The sequence below is a fragment of the Lissotriton helveticus genome, chromosome 6, assembly GCF_964261635.1.
Source record: "Lissotriton helveticus chromosome 6, aLisHel1.1, whole genome shotgun sequence".
NCBI lineage: Eukaryota > Metazoa > Chordata > Amphibia > Caudata > Salamandridae > Lissotriton > Lissotriton helveticus.
The window spans coordinates 314276129-314296644 of record NC_136067.1 but is presented as its reverse complement, the minus strand read 5'-3'; the positions used below and the strand labels follow the sequence as shown (position 1 = coordinate 314296644).

Here is a 20516-nt window from a genome sequence, read left to right as displayed (position 1 = left end):
TCATTCTTTCAAAATCTTAATATGTACATTGTATAATAACTTCTTTTCTAAATGCTTAATGAACTAATTATTAAGCACAAGGTTTCATCATCATAATCTACAGTTCTCAATAGTTTGTGTACAAGAGCCTCTAAATGAAGGCATGCCGTAACCAAACAGCGACGGAGAGAATAGAGTGAGGTGCACCAATTGTTTACAAACTCTAAGTGCCACCTTATTGCCCGAGTGTAGGAACAGAAACAACGTGCTATGTCGGGAAATTGTTATTTTAAGAACTATAAGTAAATTGCAACGAAGTGAGGTGCATAATCCAAGTTTTGAAAATGTTATAATTTTTCTTTCTAAAAGCCAGGTGGGTAACACCAATCACAGCAAATGCTAGTGCCATAACCCCAGCGTATAATCCAAATAATATACCTAAATCCTTCAGTGTAGAAATCTGACAGTAAATTGAAATATGTATAAGTACACTCCAAGCCACTTAATTCAATGACCTGTTTCTCTAGCCAAAATTCTTTGTCCTTCTTCAAATAAAATAAAGTAACACCTACTTTGAATGTGGTGATAATTCCAACCCACATTGGGGTTCCAAGTCAATGCGCGTTATTCCAGATATAACTTCAATATTCAACTATCCTTTGCCATTCACGTCGTTTTCTGAAAACCATATGGAATCAAATTAGCTACACTTTTTATGATTAACTTGCACTCACTTGCACCGTATGCAAACACTTCTCAAATCTATGGCCCGTTTACCCGTAATCCGCCTTTCCATGTCCGATTCAGTTCTAAATGCCCACATTCAGTATACTAGATAGACCATATTCCACCCTTACAGACTTCTTAATTGCCATCTATATCCATTGCTACCCACAACGTACATGTGCTGTTCGTTCAATCAGAATAGTTAAAATACTTTCTCGTGTTTTAATGTTATCTAAAGTCATCTAAAATCAATCACGATGTTTACACAACGTTAGGCTGTCTTGATAGCCCATTTACACGCTTTAAAGTTTGGCTATTATATTCAGCTCACTTTCACGTTTTCCCAATCTAAATGCCCAAATTTACCACTAAGTAAACAATCCGTATCTATTTTACAATGCTCCCCGATCTAGATATTTCCTTACCATGAAATTCAAGAATACGGCATCTCATGTAGTATCAGGGCGTCCACCGAGTACGATCGATAGCTCACGAGTCACAGAGCCAACAACGTTTAAACTAACTATTCTGGCGCCGGTTACGCGTTGATGCTACTTCCGGTTCCCAAATGCTGGAAACCAACAAAGGACTAACGTAAGTCACCCAAAGCGGCCGCCATTTTGAAGTGTACTAAATAACTATGGTCTAAAGTGTGTATTGAAAACGTGCCGATACAGAGTTTCAAACATGCAAAATATATTTATGAAACCCAGAAAGAGTAAATAAATATAATGACTAAGTAACACGCGGTGAGCAATATTCACAATAACAGTAATCTCATAGTGTACTTGCCGATCAGTGTAAATATTTAAAACAGTATTTATGGTTTTCCATCAGGTCGAAGTGGTGATAGTATAATGCCAAATATTGTGAAAAGTAATCAATGTGGGGTGAATATGTAGGAAATTGGTATATCCCCTCAAGGGAAGAGATATACAATTGGCAACATTTCACGTGCTTAACTATGTCTATGAGGCATTCTGATTCATATTGATACAGGCTATCTCTACATCAATTAAGGTTGAACAAAAAGTCACATATAAAACATAAAAAGTCCTTACAATCCACCATATATATAAATTCTCTCTAGTGCAAAGATAGGAAGGTAAAGTCGCTACGTTGCATAATCTCTAAGTACATTGACATATGTTACTTTCTATGCATATATAACCTAGTGATCATGATCCATGTAGTTCTTATGTCATTACATAGTCTACGTTGGTTGTACAAGTTAAATGCAAGCACACAAACCTATCCTATAGTGTGGAGCTATGTATCATTTACCCAAAAATTAATGTAACTACTGGTCAATGTTGAGACCGCATTCAGTACTACGCAGTTTTAATATCCATAACGCTTCTCTCCTGCGCAACAATAGTTCCCTATTGCCCCTCTGGGGTGTCTAGGTGTGTGGTCAATGCCGTAAAACTAAAAGTGTCTATTGGTTGTCTGTAGCGGGCATATGGACATATGTGCTGCTAATGGATATCTCATGTCTCCCTGTTTTACTGCCCGTATATGTTCTCCAATCCTTTCTCTTAGTGATCTGATGGTGCTGCCTATATATCTCTTTTTACATTTACACTCTATTGCGTAGACAACAAACTTAGTCAGGCAATTGATATTGGTCCTAATCTCATATCTTCTCCCATTGGGACCATGAAAATGAGTTTTCTTTGGAGTAGCCCATTTGCAAGCCATACATTGGTTACACCCATGGAAACCTATTCTTTGTTGGGTCAACCAATTTTCGTTGAATGGTAATGTGGGGTAACTCGGGCTCAGGATGTTCCTCAATGTTAGACCCCTTCTGTATGTGATGTTTGGTTTCCCCGTTATATATTTGTCAAGATATTTATCCGCTCGTAATAGATGCCAATGCTTCGCCTCAATACCCCTGACCAATTAGTGTATCCAGTAACCATCCGGATTATGTCCGCTTCCTTTGTAGTTTTTTTATGGTCCCTCATTGTGTCTTCTCTTTTTAATCGGTCTATTCTAGATTCTGCTTTCTTCAGGGAGACCGATTATTTCGGGTATTGGAGGTCCCACGGAGAGAATCTCCGAGTACGTAGATGTCTTTCTTAACCCTTTAGTTAGGAACTTACCATCATTTATCAGGGATACTAAACACATTTTGGGCATTATTTCTGACTTTGGCTGGGATGATAACATGTATATGGTTACTCTAGACGTTACAGCTCTTTACACCAGCATTAAGAGGGAGACAGGACTGATGGCAATCAGAAGAATGTTGAACAAAAGAGCAGCAAGTGCATGGAACCACACCGAAATGTTGATCGAAATGGTCGAACTTATTTTGGACAATAATGTATTTTTGTTTCAAGACAAATGGTTTAGACAAAAACAAGGAGTGGCGATGGGCTCCAGATTCTCTCCCTTATATGCCAATCTCTTTATGGGTTGGCTGGAGGAGAAGAGAATCGGGGGCCCGAAAGGCACGCTGTGGAATGACTCTATCTTGTATTGGGGACGATACATAGATGATTGTATTATGATATGGACAGGCACACAGACCAAACTGACAGGCTTCATTGATTATCTTAATGATAATGACTGCAACATTCACTTCACATCTGAATACAGTAAATCTAAAATTTCCTTTTTGGATGTTGATTTTTTTTTATAACAGACGGGAAGATTCAGAGTAGAATTTTACACAAAAAGAACGCTTGTAACTCACTACTACATGCATCAAGTGAACATCCACCACACCAAATACAAGCAATCCCATATGGTGAATTGGTCAGAGTGAGACGCAATTGTAGCGTGGACACAGACTTTGAGGAACACAAAAGAGGTACAATAACGAGATTCCGTAAGAGAGGATACGATGGGATCACTCTAAAGAAAGCTGAATCTAGAATAGACCGATTAAAAAGAGAAGACACATTGAGGGACCATAAAAAACTACAAAGGAAGCGGACATAAAACGGATGATTACTGGATACACTAATTGGTCAGGGGTATTGAGGCGAAGCATATAGAAGCATTGGCATCTATTACGAGCGGATAAATATCTTGACAAATATATCACGGGGAAACCAAACATCACATACAGAAGGGGTCTAACATTGAGGAACATCCTGAGCCCCCCGCATTACCATTCAATGAAAATTGGTTGACACAACACAGTATAGGTTTCCATGGGTGTAACCAATGTATGGCTTGCAAATGGGCTACTACAAAGAAAACTTATTTTCATGGTCCCAATGGGAGAAGATATGAGATTAGGACCAATATCAATTGCCTGACTAAGGGGCTCATTAGGATCGCGGATTTCCCGCATCCTCCGGGCCGGTGGAAGCCACCGCCGGCCCGGAGGATGCGGGAAATCCGCCACGGATGCTTTAAAGACCCACCGCGAAATTAGGATGGCTGGTGGGTCTTTGAATCTGTCTGCCGCTTTTCCGCCGCGGTCGCCTTCCGACCGCGGCGGAAAAGCATTAACATGGCTGGCGGTGTCTATCAGACACCGCCAGCCATATTATGATGGAGTAACAAGTATGCTTTTCCACGGCGGCTTTTCCGCCGTGGAAAAGCATACGGATCTTCACTTCGGGGGCCCGTTGCGGGCCCCTGAGTGAAGGGGGGCCGGGGGGTGCACATGGGGGGTACCTATGGTACCCCCCTGCATTTGCATGAACAAAGCGGCAGGCACCGCGCGGTGCCTGCCGCTTTGTGCAAGCAAATGCCGCGCATGCATTTTTAACATTTTGGCGGGTGCAGCTTGAAGCTGCACCCGCCAAAATGTTAAAAATAGAGGATGTGACCGCCACCCTGGCGGTCACATCCTAATCTGCATGGAGGGACCGCAGCTGCCCCTGCGGACGGTCCCTCCTACTCTATTATGGCGGACGGACTCAGGTCCGTCCGCCATCATAATCGGCCCCTTAGTTTGTTGTCTACGCAATAGAGTGTAAATGTAAAGAGAGCTATATAGGCAGCACCATCAGATCACTAAGAGAAAGGATTGGAGAACATAAACGGGCAGTAAAACAGGGAGACATGAGATACCTATTAGCAGCACATATGTCCATATGCCCGCTACAGACAACCAATAGACGCTTTGAGTTTTACGGCATTGACCCCACACCTAGACACCCCAGAGGGGGCAATAGGGAACTATCGTTGCGCAGGAGAGAAGTGTTATGGATATTAAAACTGCGTAGTACTGAATGCGGTCTCAACATTGACCAGGAGTTACATTACTTTTTGGGTAAATGATACATAACTCTACACTAAAGGATAGGTTTGTGTGCTTACATTTAACTTGTACAACCAACGTAGAATATGTAATGACATAAGAACTACATTGATCATGATCACTAGGTTATATATGCATAGAAAGTAATGTATGTGAATGTACTTAGAGATTATGCAACGTAGCGACTTTACCTTCCTATCTTTGCACTAGAGAGAATTTATATATATGGTGGATTGTAAGGGCTGTTTATGTTTTATATGTGACTTTTTGTTCAACCTTAATTGATGGAGAGATAGCCTGTATCAATATGAATCAGAATGCCTTATAGATCTAGTTAAGCACGTCAAATTTTGCCACGTGTATATCTCTCCCCTTGAGGGGATATACTAATTTCCTACATATTCACCCCACATTGATTACTTTTCACAATATTTGGCGTTATACTATCACCACTTCGACCTGATGGAAAACCATAAATACTGTTTTCAATATTTACACTGATCGGTAAGTACACCATGAGATTACTGTTATTGTGAATATTGCTCACCGCGCGTTACTTAGTCATTATATTTATTTACTCTTTGCTGAGTTTCATAAATTATTTTGCATGTTTGAAACTCTGTATCGGCACGTTTTCAATTCACACTTTAGACCATAGTTATTTAGTACACTTCAAAATGGTGGCCGCTTTGGGTGACTTACGTTAGTCCTTTGTTGGTTTCCAGCATTTGGGAACCGGAAGTAGCATCAACGCGTAAGCGGCGCCGTAATAGATAGTTTTAAACGTTGTTGGCTCTGTGACTCGGGAGCTATCTATCGTACTCGGTGGACGTCCTGATACTACATGAGATGCCGTATTCTTGAATTTCATGGGTAAGGAGATATCTAGATCGGGGAGCATTGTAAACTAGATACGGATTGTTAACTTAGTGGTAAATTTTGGCATTTAGATTGGGAAAACGTGAAAGTGAGCTGAATATAATAGCCAAACTTTAAAGCGTGTAAATGGGCTATCAAGACAGCCTAACGTTGTGTAAACATCGTGATTGATTTTAGATGGCTTTAGATAACATTAAATCATGAGAAAGTATTTTAACTGTTCTGATTGAACGAACAGCACATGTACGTTGTGAGTAGCAATGGATATAGATGGCAATTAAGAAGTCTGTAAGGGTGGAATATGGTCGATCTATTATACTGAATGTGGGCATTTAGAACTGAATCGGACATGGAAAGGCGAATTACGGGTAAATGGGTCATAGAATTGAGAAGTGTTTGTATACGGTGCAAGTGAGTGCAAGTTAATCATAAAAAGTGTAGCTAATTTGATTCCATATGGTTTTCAGAAAACGATGTGAATGGCAAAGGATAGTTGAATATTGAAGTTATATCTGGAATAACGCGCATTGACTTGGAACCCCAATGTGGGTTGGAATTATCACCACATTCAAAGTAGGTGTTAATTTATTTTATTTGAAGAAGGACAAATAATTTTGGCTAGAGAAACCGGTCATCGTATTAAGTGGCTTGGAGTGTACTTATACATATACATGTTTTATTTACTTTCAGATTTCTACACTTTGAAGGATTTAGGTATATTATTTGGATTATACGCTGTGGTTATGGCACTAGCGTTTGCTGTGATTGGTGTTACCCACCTGGCTTTTATAAAAAAAAATATATAACATTTTCGAAATTTGGATTATGCACCTCACTTCGTTGCAATTTACTTATAGTTCTTAAAATAACAATTTCCCGATATAGCACGTCGTTTCTGTTCCTACACTCAGGCAATAAGGTGGCACTTAGAGTTTGTGAACAATTGGTGCACCTCACTCTATTCTCTGCATCACTATTTGGTTACGGCATGCCTTCATTTAGAGGCTCTTGTACACAGATAATTGAGAACTGTAGATTATGATGATGACACCTTGTGCTTAATAATTAATTCATTAAGCATTTAGAAAAGAAGTCAATATACAATGTATATATTAAGATTTTGAAAGAATGAATACAGACGAATTCTGTATGTTTATGTTTATACAGCCTTGATGAAGTCGCAGGATCACGCCCCAATTGCGACGAAACACGTGTTGGCTGTGGCTGTAATTAAAGAATAAAAGCCTGAAAAGAAAGGATCAAAAGAAATTGCCTATGTTTTGTATTGAAATTATTGTGTCTTTGAACTAACGGGCAAACCTTTTCTACACATAACGTGTGCTTGGGAGTTAAGTAGGTTTATATAGAGCTTATGCTTTATTTTGTAGAGTTTAGTGGTTCTCCACACCTTTGAGCACCGTTGACAAAAATCTTCTATAGTTATAATTTGTGTAAATCCACCTAGTGGCGCCAAAATCCCTATACTAAAAACCACGCAGCTGAGATTTAACGATTCTAAACTGATTGTCAAAATGGCATGTCAAAATCTGTTTCGTTTATTATTATTTTTTACATTTTGTTTAATAAAGCTGTCATTATTCACTTTGATCTATTTCAGGATGGTGTTGCTTTAGGAATTTTGACCAAGAACTAGCAAAATGGGTGTCTCGTTTTTGTGGCACATCCTGCAGCCTGTAAAGGAGCACGTCCCTCTGAGCAGTCTTAGCGGAAAAACGCTTGCTGTGGATTTGAGTATATGGGTATGTGAGGCGCAAACTGTTAAAAGGATGATTGGAGTCGTCACTAAACCCTACCTCAGGTAAATTGGGTTGTTACTTTACTACTTTGCATGTGTCAAATCAGTACCATTGCGTGTTAAAGCAATACCCAAACCACATTCCTTGGGCTTTTTCCAAAAAGAAAAGTTGTCTTTTCTGCTTGTGACATTGATGGCTATGTGTTTGTGGGAGGAGATGTATTCTAGGGCCTAAACCTACAGACTTTGGAGCAGACAGACCTAGGTTCTAATCCCTGCTTCGGGCCTATAGTGAAAAACCTTTAATTCTGAGCAGATCACTTAATCGCCTAAAACTCTATGTAAAATACAATGCAATTATAAGTATTGAATTTAAATCAAATGTGTGATTCCCTACTTGATGTGCACAAATGTGTATCTTCTCTAGGTCCCCAAGTATCTCTACTGTTTTGTTGGTCTTCAGCTTGTTTTGCATCACTCAGAACACAGTGCCTCACAGGTGATAGCAAACAAGCCAATAATAGGGATGCATATGCACAAGAGTATACACTTGCCTTTTTAAGATTGATTTCTTTGTCTAGTGATGCTGAAATTGATATTTAACCAGAACCAGTGTAATGTAGCACTTTAAATGCAGTAAAAAAAAATCTTAACACATAACCCAGAATACAAAAATTGCAGTGTTGCTATTAAACTTAAGCTATATAGTTTGCTTGATACCCTCACAGGTGACAAACAACACACTACAAATCCACCTTACATTTGCTTAAAACAGAAGGAACGCTGCATCATCAAATCCTTGTCATTTCTCCTAAATGGACAGAAAGGTGCGCAGCTAACTAACGTTTCATGTTATCACTATGCAAATGGATGCTTAGTTTATATGGCGGGCTATTTTTGAAAAAGGAGTATATATTCTGATTAGTCTATTACACATTCTAATCTTATTTTTCAGATCTATGGTCAGATTGCACTCCTTAGGCCCCTATGCTGTCTCCTTAATCAGCAGTATATTCTAAACGTTTCTCAAAGTTAAGGACAGGTTAATCACTATCTGACTGGCAAAGAAACATTTGGTCTACAACTGTGTACACACCACAGGACACTCATTAAAATCCCAGAGTCTTGCGTGGGATTGTGAACATTACAAGGAATTGTGATGGATCTGGAGAAAAGTGTGATGCATTAGAGTCAAGTGTATTGCCCTCGCACTAAGAAACAGAACAGCTACAGAACGAAATTACAAGCATGCAGACAGAGATAGTGAAGGCATTGTGATACCAGTCCCGGATCAAACAAAGAATGGGTCATTTGGAGAACATCCAAAGGGCAACAACCTCAAGATACTGAGTATTCCAGTAAATACAGAGGAATGAGATCCAAGTGGGCGGTTGAAGAATTGCTTAGTAGAGCCTCTTCAAAATGCTTCAGGAGTCCGTTGAAGAAGGGATACAAAGATGCTGCTGTTTGAAGTCACAAAAACTGTTCTTGAGGGGGGTGTCAGACTCCACAGTTGTGATGTTACGCAGTGTGGAATAGAGGGATCAAATACTACAGGTACCTGTCAAAAGAGCAAAGAGAAGATAAGGAGTAGTTCAGATCCACGCATCCCAGGTCACAGAAGAAAAGAGAGTTAAGGGAGTTAGAACCCCCGAAAGGGTGAATCACAAGGATATGGTACAGACAAAGATCTTATATCTGCCACAATGCTATAAATAGGAGAATTCTAAAATATACATATTGGAAACATGACGCACAGGAGTTGTAAAATACCCTCACTAAGACAGGAGTTCCATTTCCCAAGATAAGTGAAAACAACCTTCTGGAAAATGCTGGTGATGAAGTGACATATTTGGCTATACGAGAAGCACACTGAAAATATCACTGCTGGAAACTGTAGGCAAAGTTTATCCGCAGGAAACACACCGATAGAGGCAGTCAGCTTGGAGATATTGCATGTTATCAGGACAGAAGCCGGTATCAGAAAACCTTAACGGCAATACCATAATCGCTCCCCAAAACTCCAATGCATTTGAAAGATGCCACACACGGCTCGGAGAGCGAGACAGTCACGAGCTGCGATAGGGATCACACTCGTGACAGCCACGCTCTAAGCATCCAACACACCCCCCCTTAAAAAAAATGATAAAACAAAACAAAATAAATAAGTGAATAAACAAGGTAATAAATATGTAAATACAACGTAGACATATTACTTCATAATGAAATCTTTAAATTTGGCAGGAAGGTGATGATCACGTGTGATCCTGTTAGGTACCAACTCGTGGTTAGTGAAAGCAGTTTTGTGGTTCCTCAGATCATCACTGAACTCTACATCAAGAAACACATTACTGTTGGAATCTTCATGTGTAATTAGTGCACCCTTAAATAAAGATATCCTGTTGAGATTCCAAACACTTCCGCCTTCAACTCTGACAGCATTTCTGAAAGTTTCTATAACTATTTTAGGAGCTGACCAAACAGAAGAGCCTTTACCAACCTCTTCTTTCTTTTTTATGCAAATCAAATCACCAATGGCAACTCTCTGTTTACTCACGCTGCCTATTTTTGTTTCCATGACTTCTTTCATTCTCATTTTGTAAGTTTCAACTCAGTTACGAATTAACTCATAATCAATATGCGAAAAATTTTGATCTTCACCCATGTTTTTTTTAACCACCAAGGAGTTAATATAGTGCTTGGTTTACGTCCTCTTAAGAGTTCAAAGGGACTAACTAAGGTAACAGAATTAGGTGCGGTCCTATAAGCTAACAGCATAAATTGTAGTGCATTGCGCCAATTTAATCCCCCCTTAACTGATAACTGAATAGCTTCCTTTACACGATTAAAGCGCTCCACTTGACCATTTGCCTCAAGATGGAAAACAGCTATTTTCCTATGGTTAATACCATACTTCTTAAAAAACAAGTCTATTTCCTTACTTACAAATTGAGGTCCATTATCTGTAATCGTTTCTTGGGGAATGCCTTCTCTGCAAAAGACGTCATTAAGAAATTCTATAATGCTACGTGATGTGACCTCCTTGACCATCTTAACCTCAGGCCACTTCGAGTAGTAGTCTATCAAAATAATGCCAAAACTCTCATGTTTAGGTAGAACGTGAAAAGGACCAATGATATCCAAACCAAGGGCCCGATCACGGTGAATCATTTTTCCGTCCGCCGCTTTTCCTCCGCGGTCGCCTTCCGACTGCGGCGGAAAAGCTCTAATATGGTGGCGGTGTCTATCAGACACCGCCATCCATATTAGGATGCCGGCGGAGACATGCTTTTCCACGGCGGGTTTTCCGCAGTAGAAAAGCATATGGAGTCTGAGTATGGGGGCCCGGTGCTGGCCCCCAGGGGTGTTGGGGGGTGTACATGGGGGGGTACCTATGGTACCCCCCTGCCTTTGCATGCGCGAAGCGGCAGGCAACACGCGGTGCCTGCCGCTTTGTGCATGCAAAGGAAAACATGCACATTTAACCTTGCGGCGGGTGCTGCTTGAAGCAGCATCCGTCGCAATGTTAAATATAGGGGATGTGACCGCCAGGGTGGCGGTCACATTCTAATTCCACGGGAGAGAACGCCGCAGCCCCTGCGGACGGTCCCTCCACCTCGGGGGTGGCGGACAGACGCTGGTCCGTCCTCCATCCTAATCTATATATGCCCAAATGCCCGTCATGAGCAATTTCCACAATCTTGTTCCTTAAAGCAAAGGGGGGTATGACTTTGTCTCCTCTCATAATAAGACCATTTTCAATAGCCAACTCATCCTGAATCTTAAAATAACTCATCATATCTCCCGACACCCTCCTTTGATCTGGCCATCCTTGCATAATGTAACTTTTAATTTTTCTAAATTCTGCATCCTTTCCCATCTCTGAAATCCAGACGTCTTCACTCAAATTATATTGTTCATTGTACAATAAATTAATGTCAGAAGTAGTAAAGGCAACTTTACACTCATCCTCATAGGTATCTATTTCTTTTGCACTAGGTAATCTGGACATGCAATCAGCATGCATGTTGGCTTTTCCCTGCACATACTCAATCTTGTACTGGAATGATTGCGACCTTGAAGCTAATCTAGCTAAACGAGCTGACATAGAACGTCCTCCTCCTGGAGCCATGAGAAAAACGAGGGGTTTATGATCAGTTTTTATAGTAAATTTTGGCCCCCATAAGAAAGTTCTAAAGTGTTCAGCCCCCCACACACATGCTAGGAGTTCTCTCTCTATAACAGAGTAGTTTTTTTCAGAATCTTTTAGCACTCTAGATGCATAAGCGACAACCCATTCCTTATCATTATCTCTCTGTAATAAAACACCCCCTAGTCCAGTATTGCTGGCATCAACCATGACGATACAATTTTTTCCAGATACAAATGGTTTGAGATATGGGGCGTTAACAATGAAATGCTCAAGTTCTCAAAAGCATGAGACATATTATCAGACCAATAAAACTTAGCATTCTTTTTTAGAAGGCATCTAAAAGGATCAATCTTTGAAGAATAATTAGGTATGAATTTTGCATAGAATTCAGTTAGGCCAAGGAAGGCTACGAGTTGTTCTTTTGAAACAGGGACAGGTGCATTAACAATACTTTCAATATGTTTACTTTTGTGTTTGATTCCTCTTCCGCTGATGGTATGTCCAAGATAATCCACATCTAATGCTTCGATTTTGCATTTGTCCAGACGGAGAGTGAGACCCTTCTCGGATAGGGCAGCTATGACCTTCCTCAAGTTATGATCATGCTTATCGTCGTCTTGGCCATATACTAAAATGTCATCTTGGAAGGAAATGGCACCTGACAACCCTTCCAATGTGTCTCTCATTAATCTCTGGACTAGAGAGAGGCTGCGCTGGCAAGTCCAAAAGGCATGCAGCAGAACCTATAGAGACCTTCAGGGGTAATAAAGGCTGTTAAATTCTTAGACTTAAATTCTTAGACTCTTCCGCTAATACAACTTGGTGGTACGCGCTGGCTAAGTCACTTCCTGATGCGGAAAGCCGGGAAGGTTACAGGACGCATTTTAGAATTGTGTTTTTAACTCTTGTATTTTACCTTTGTGATTTCGCCAGCCAATATTGCAGAGTCTGCTTGCTTCCCGACTGCATCTGGCCCCCCCCCCGCAGCCGATTAGGTGCTGCCGCGGGGTTACACTCCATCTTAGCCGCCATCTTGGGGGTAGCATTCGGGTTGTGGTACAGTAGCCTGGCCCCTCCCACCCTCACCTGCTCATAAAAACGCGCCTGAGACAGCGCGCTTCGCTTAGATCGCTTTTCACTTCCTGAGGCAGAAAGCCGAAAAGGTTAGAGGACGCATTTTAGAATTGTGTTTTTAACTCTTGTATTTTACCTCTGTGATTTCGCCAGCCACTATTGCAGAGTCTGCTTGCTTCCTCACTGCATCTGCCCACCCCCCCCGCAGCCGATTAGGTGCTGCCGCGGGGTTACACTCCATCTTAGCCGCCATCTTGGGGGTAGCATTCGGGTTGCGGTGCAGTAGCCTGGCCCCTCCCACCCTCACCTGCTTGATATGGCCATCATAGCTCGGCCATGCCGAAGGCGCGCCAAAGGCAAGCCCGTCTGCGCCCGTCGGTGACCTTTCCGCGGCCAGGGCCAGAGATGCTGCCCGTTCTAACATATCGGGCAAGATTACTTACAGCAGGCGGGAACTGACGTCCCTCAGACCAACTGGGTGCTCTCACTCCCAGCTACTCTCACTCCCAGCTACTCTCAGCTGAATTCTTAATTAAGTATCACTCATGTAAAGCCTGTGGCTTTTCGAGGGACAACCCCCGCGCTAGGCAGGCACAAGTTCTCCTTGAACCCGAAGTGTCACTTATCCTCTCCGCCGGCTTAATAAATTGTCGGTCACTGGTTAAACACTCCTTCGACTTCTCCCAGTCTCTTAGTGACAATGACTGGGACTTATTATTTTTAACTGAAAGCTGGCTAGGCGAGGAAACCAATCCGGCTCTGACCTTGGCCATTTCTGCGGGCTATAGCATATTATGTGCAAACCGTCAGAATGGTAAAATCGGAGGTGGTATCGCCATTATATATAAATCAAAATGGACTATCTCTACATTCCATTATGAACCAATTGACTCTATTGAGGCTCTCCCTTTCTGCATTAAATTTTCCGCATCGATTTCTTGTTCTGGCCTTTTGGTATATCGTCCTCCCAAATCTAGCCCTTCGCATTTACTGACCCTCTCGGATTTTATCCTCCAAGCGAGTATGCGGTATGCCAATTTTACTCTACTAGGAGACTTGAATCTCCATGTGGATGACGCTACTTGTCCTCTTAGTACTAATTTTGTGTCTACTCTGGGAAGCTGTGGTTTAAACCAACTTGTTACTCTTCCCACCCACAAAGCCGGCCATATGCTGGACCTTATCTGTTCGAATCTCCCGGATATCTCGGTCAAGGAACCTAGACCAGTTATATGGTCTGATCATTATCTTGTTCCATTTGTTATCCAATTGTGGCATCATGATAGACCTATTGTTCAGGCTAAGGAATTTGGCAGAAACTGGAGTAAGATCTCCCCAGAACTCTTGCTTGACTATCTCGCTACTCCCAACCCTCCATGTGCCTCCGATCTAGACTTGCGCATCTCTCACTTTAATAATTGGGTGACTACAGCCATTGATCTAGTGGCTCCCCTCCGGCCCATTAAGACCTACAGATCCACCCCTGCGACCCCCTGGTACTCAGATGACCTAAGACAAAAAAAAGTCCGCCTGCAAATCCCTTGAACGCTGCTGGAGATTGACTTTCTCGATAGAAAGTAAACTGAAATACCAGTTGGCCGTTAAAGAGTATCGAAAATTGATCATAACCCACAAAAGAAGCTACCTATCTGAAAGAATTAATAAAGCTCACAATTCTTCTAGAGAAATATTTAACACGGTCAAATCCTTTACGGACCCGCAGGCTCTCTTATCGCCTACCGCCAGTATCTCAATCCCTCTGTACCCTTCTCTCCGAGTTCTTCGAAGAGAAAATCGCTCTCATTTACGCCTCCTTCCCCACCGCTGACTGTCCGGTTATCCAGGAAGTCCAGCCTGCCAACCCTGCCATGACATCTGTCTTTGCAGACTTCTTGGAAATTCCGGAAGACCTCTCCCTCCAGGAATTACTGACATGTAAATCTGAATCTCCCTCAGACCCATGGCCGGCTAAACAATATAAAATCTTAGCTGCTCTCCTTAATCCACATCTTAATCCCATTTGGAATGCCTCCTTGAGTTCTGGCATTTACCCAGACGTATGGAAACATGCCCTTCTGGTTCCTATTTTGAAAAAAGCCAACGCGGACAGAGAATCCGGCCAATTACAGGCCTATTTCCCTTCTCCCTGCCCCGGCCAAGATTCTCGAAAGGCTTGCTCATAAACAGCTGGCAAATTTTATTGAATCTAATGGCCTGTTACATAACTCTCAACATGGATTCCGTCCTGGCTACAGCACGGAGTCGTCCTTGATCGAAATGGCCGACTCGGTACGGTGGTCACTGGACCGGGGATCGAGGGCGGTGTTGGTTCTGCTGGACCTCTCGGCAGCATTCGACACCGTCTCTCACCTGATCCTTCTGAATCGTCTCAGATCCATAGGCATTCAAGGCACGGCCCTCAATTGGATTGCTTCTTTCTTGTCCAACTGCAAACAACAAGTTCATACTCCTCCCTTCACTTCCCTCAGCAGGCCACTTAAGTGGGGTGTCCCGCAGGGCTCCTCGCTGAGCCCGCTTCTTTTCAATGTCTACTTCACCCCCCTGGCCGAATTAATATCTCTGACGGGAATTAAGATGACTTCCTATGCTGATGATATTCAGCTTCTTTTTTCTTATGATGACCCCTCCCCGACCACTTTTGACCCTTTAAAAAATTGTCTCAGGGATATTACGAAGTGGATGGATCTTAATTATCTTAGACTCAACGCGGGAAAGACCGAGGTCCTATTTTTTAATCAACCCTCCCCTCTGGACTCGAATCTTTGGTGGCCAATTGACCTGAGCCCCGCCCCCCTCCCCAAAGACTCAGTCAGAAACCTAGGCGTTACATGGGACAAGTGTTTATCTTTTCACAATCAAATCCAAACTGTCTCGACGGCCTGTTTTGGCAAAATGAGGATGATAAAAAAAATTCATCAATTATTTGCCCAGCAACACTAGGAAAACAATAGTCCAAGCCCTCATTACATCTCATTTGGACTACGCTAATGGACTGTACCTCGGCCTCACAGCGGGATTGTGCCACAGGCTTCAGATAGTCCAAAATGCTGCAGCCCGGCTAGTCAGTGGCATCTCACTAAGAGAGCACATCTCCGCACACTTGCGGAAATTACATTGGCTGCCCGTCCACAAGAGAATTGAGTTTAAAGCCATGACCCTGGCTTTCCGGAGCACAAAAGGAAATGGATCAGCCTATCTTACATCATGTCTTCGTCCTTATCGCAACACCCGAGCCCTCCGCTCCGATTCTAAACTGCTGCTAGTCGTACCGAGATTCAAAAAAGCACGCATGGGAGGCAAAACATTCCAAGTGCGCGCTTCAAGCCGCTGGAATAAGCTCCTGATCTCTCTTCGCCTGATCCAATCAGAGCCTGTTTTTCGCAGATCCCTGAAAACCCTCCTCTTCTGATAAGTTGCCTCTTCCATCGCATCACTGTTTGAGCTTCAGCGCCGGGACACCCCGTTGGGTAGCTGCGCGCTTTATAAAATACACAAATAAATAAATAAATAAGTCAATGCACGAGAATACTTGAGCACCTGCTAAAGTAGATATAAGCACCCAACAGAAACGACCCTAGACGCGTCTTTGCCGGTTACCTGCTGCTGTTTGGAGCTCCCAAGTTGTCCGCTGTTGCTGATTGCTGGGCTTTCCCTCACCACCGCGGAGCCTGCTTGTAGCGCCCAGTGCGCTGCCCTGACATCGCCGGTCTCCTCCCCCCGCTGCAGCCTCTGACCACCAGTGCTGCCGCCGTGCGGGGGAGTTGAGACCACAAGCCCCAGAAGCCTCCGCGACCTGGACGGAAGTCGCGTCGAGGCTGAGCGCGCCAGGAGGCGCACAAAAAGGGGCATCCCTTCCCGCGTCGCGGGACGCGCGCGGGCAGGCGCCGGGCTAAGCCCGGGCAAAGGGCGGGCCGTCTGAGGCCGTCCGAGGTTGGCCACGGTTGGCCTGGGCCTGGTCCCTTGGTTTCCTGCCCCGTGATCGAGGTCTCTGTGCGCTTTCACGTAAGTGTTTGCTTAACTTTGGTCGTGTGTCAACAGCATAATGCCTTCTAAAAAGTTACCCACACCCAGCAACTCTATAGAGAACTACCTGGTACAAGTCGTTGAAAAAATCAACTGCGACAGGAGAGCTTCGCTGGGCATAGACTCATCCACTCAATCCCCTTTTATAGACATTGAGTCAGAGGATCCCTTTGGTCTTTTGAGCACTTTTAGTACAAACAATGATACACCTAATCCATTTCCGGACACCAGTATTATCCACCCTAGTGGCACTGTCGCTGGTCTTGAAGAGCGTAGCGCGCAGGAGGCAGCGCTAGAGTCAACTACTAGTCTTGAGCGTCATATTTCCCCACTAGTACCTGTTCCGGGAAAACGGGAATGTCTAAGATCAGCTAAAAATAAAGTGGCTAACCTCCCGAGGAAGCATTCTGAGGAAGACGAGCTAGACTTGACCAGTGAAGCTTATTTTACAAACGCCCAATTTAACAAATTACTGGCCATGATGGACTCTAAAATCAAAGGTGTGGTTAAGTCTCTGGTCAGCAAAATAGACAAGTTAACATCGGAGGTCAACCGACTGGAAGGTCTATTACAACAAACTATGGCTGAGATAGGAAAACTCCCTGATAACGTCTCTGCTAAGATAGAGGAATCTTTAAATAAATCGGTATCCACAGCTATCAGCAGACTTATTCCTACCCCCGCTTCAAACCCACCACCAACAAATTACATTACTAATAGCACTCCTCCTGGCGCCCCCCTGTTTGCACCGATCTCTGCTGCTGTTGCTGATGACCCATCTACAGAAAAAGGGACTTTCGAGCTTGTGGTTGAAGCTTCCCCACTGGTACTTGTCCTTGCCAATGTTCCTCCTTTGGCTCAGGGAGAGCGGGAAACAACATCTTCTCTAATTAACACATCTTTATCATGGCTAACCAACAACATGGTAATCACTCCATGGGGAAAACAGCAACTCTCCCAAGAGCTCGTCAAAGCCAGAAGGGTCCAGTGGATTGGGGACAGGGTGAAAAAGTTTCAGGGGGAGTGCGTCGTTCTACACTTCTCTGACCCTGGGGTTCTGCCTAACATCCTACCTAACATCCTACCACCACAAAGGAGATCAACCTCTATAGTTCCATTGACTCTGGATTTCTTCTATCCCAGAAAGGGTAGTGGTCCTAATTCAAACATCCTGAGAACCAAATGGAACATTGTGACTAAAAGAGGGAGGAAGGATGTTGCGTCTGTGGATTGGGGCTTGGGGCTGGAAAATCGCTTTTCTGCATTCTCTAATTTAGATGACTGCGACTGACAACCACCTATCGGTAACCCCATCCCCTTGCCCTGCGCTGACAAAAGAACTCCTGACGCAATCAGTAATTTAACAACAGGCTGTACCCAGGGGTATCCGCTCAATGATCCTCCGGGTCCATCAAATGCAATTACCACTAACCAGGCCAATGGGGGCAGGGCGTCACATAAGCCCACTACACACCCCTGTTCTCCTATGACACCTATCTCGAAGGAAGAAACAGGCTGCAAAATTATTAGCTGGAAAATCGCCGGAATTAGTACAAAAAGGAGCGACAACGAGTGGGTCACCTTCGTCGCAAGTCACGACGTCATCGCCCTACAAGAAACTTGGGACCTGTCTTCCAATCAATGGTTGGACGGCTTTGCAGGCTTTTCAGTCGCGGCCCGCCCCAGTGCTGCAGGTAGAACGAGGGGAGGTCTCTCGACCTTTTTTTCTTTAGACCTCTCTGGCACGCTGAAAAAAATTGATTATGATTCCCCAAATTGTCTAATTGTGGAAAGGCAAATCTGCCCATTAAAAAGCATTCTGTTCATCAATTTCTACAACTCTGTCAATAAGGAATTTGGGGGCAATAACATCACCCAACTGGATGCATTTTTAACCGCTTTTATCCAAAATTCCCCCTCCAGCCATGAACTGGTGTTAATGGGTGATTTTAATATTCACCCCTGTAATCTGGGTTGCTCCGCCCTAGGAGTTACGGAGGCTTGGGAACAGGAGGGTCCACACTTCGAACATACCAGGCGTGGAGAGGATCTGGAGGATTTTCTGGCCAAATTTAACCTCCTTGAATTCACAGCAGGAGAGGTGGTTCCTAGAGCATCAACGTTCAAGGGCTCCCCCATGGGTTCTGTCATTGACTATATTTTTGTGACCTCTGCCATTTTTAAATGTATTATTACCTATTGTACTGTGTTTTCGCCTTTTAGCGACCATAATCCTGTTTCCCTGTCCATCCGCTGGGGGGGTGCTTTGGGACCCATGCCAGGGCATTCTAAACAGGGCTTCACCCTTCGCACAACAGACCAAGGCAGGCGTTTGAAATGGGGGAATGTGGTGGCAGATGAGTTTTACACTAATATCGGTCAACAGATTGAAGAGCATATCAAAATCTGCCAAGACCCGACCGTGCCAGGTAATGACACCATGTCCGCCTTTCAATCAATATGTCATGTAGTGGCTGAGAATCTTACGGTATCAAGGGGTAGGGGTGAACAAAAGCCGCATAAATGGTTTGATTCTGCTTGCACCAGGGCCCTTAGAGCCTTAAAAATGGCCCTTAAAGCACAACCTAGGGACAGGGTTTTGGTTTCAGTATTGAGAAAAGAGTATAGGGCCGCCACAAAGTCCAGAAGGGATAGCATTAAGCAGGAGGCATGGGACCAACTAAACGACATTAACATCTTGAGAGACAGCAGGCAATTCTGGGCTGTAGTAAATCACCCTTATTTTTCAGATTCTCCAAATCTAGATACCGATTGTGTAATACCCGATGAGAAGTGGCTGGCCCACTTCAGCTCTGTTTATGGTGAGTCTGGTGCCTGTTCGCTGCCACAAAACTGTGCAGGTTTTGTGGCCACACCTATACAATTTAACAGTGGGGAAGTGGAAAAAGCAATCTGTGCCACAACAAAGAATAAAGCCCCCGGCCCAGACGGGGTGCCAGCTGACTTTTATTTACACTCCCCCAAATTCTGGGCTGGTATCCTGGCTAATGTGTTCACAGCCGCAAACACCTCGCCCCCCCCAAATACATGGGCTACGTCCACCATCGTGCCAATATTTAAAAAGGGCAGAAGGGATGACCCAGGGTGCTACCGGCCCATTTCTCTCCTGGACTCTGCTATTAAGATCCTGGGCAGAGTCCTTTTAGTGAGATTAAGAGATAGCCTGGAGGATTGCGGTGGCCTGGCTGATATACAGTATGGCTTTAGGGAAAAAAGGGGCACGCTAGAACAGTGCTCAAACCTGCACCTTCTGATTTCTAAGTATACGGTGGCCAAGGAGGGGACCTTGTATTTAGCATTTATGGACCTCTCCTCGGCCTTCGACTTGGTCAACAGATCGAAACTTTGGGAAATCCTAACTAATATGGGAATTGACGCCGACTTGGTGGCTTTTATAGCTTCTATGCATCAGGATTTATTCGCTGCTGTAAGAGTATCCAAAGAGGGAATATGCACGTCAAGTTTTAGATCTCTACGGGGCGTTAGGCAGGGATGCATATTGGCCCCCCTGTTGTTTACTATCTATATAAATGACCTAGGCAAGCATTTACTCGAGGCAGCATGTGACGTACCGCGTGTAGGAGAAGCTAAGATCCCTGCTCTCCTATACGCGGACGATGCTGTACTCATTGCACGCACAGGGGTATGTCTCCAAA

The 20516-nt window shown here is 43.6% G+C and overlaps 1 protein-coding gene across 1 annotated transcript in view; it reads left to right on the top strand.

The window, feature by feature from the left end:
- GEN1 (GEN1 structure-specific endonuclease) overlaps positions 1–20516 on the top strand; it is a 367902-nt gene that overhangs the window by 8501 nt on the left and 338885 nt on the right. Inside the window, exon 2 of the mRNA XM_078647757.1 lies at positions 7431–7631. Within this exon, the coding sequence (XP_078503883.1) occupies positions 7471–7631 (161 nt within the window). The 5' untranslated portion in view covers positions 7431–7470. The remainder of the gene's footprint in view (positions 1–7430; positions 7632–20516) is intronic.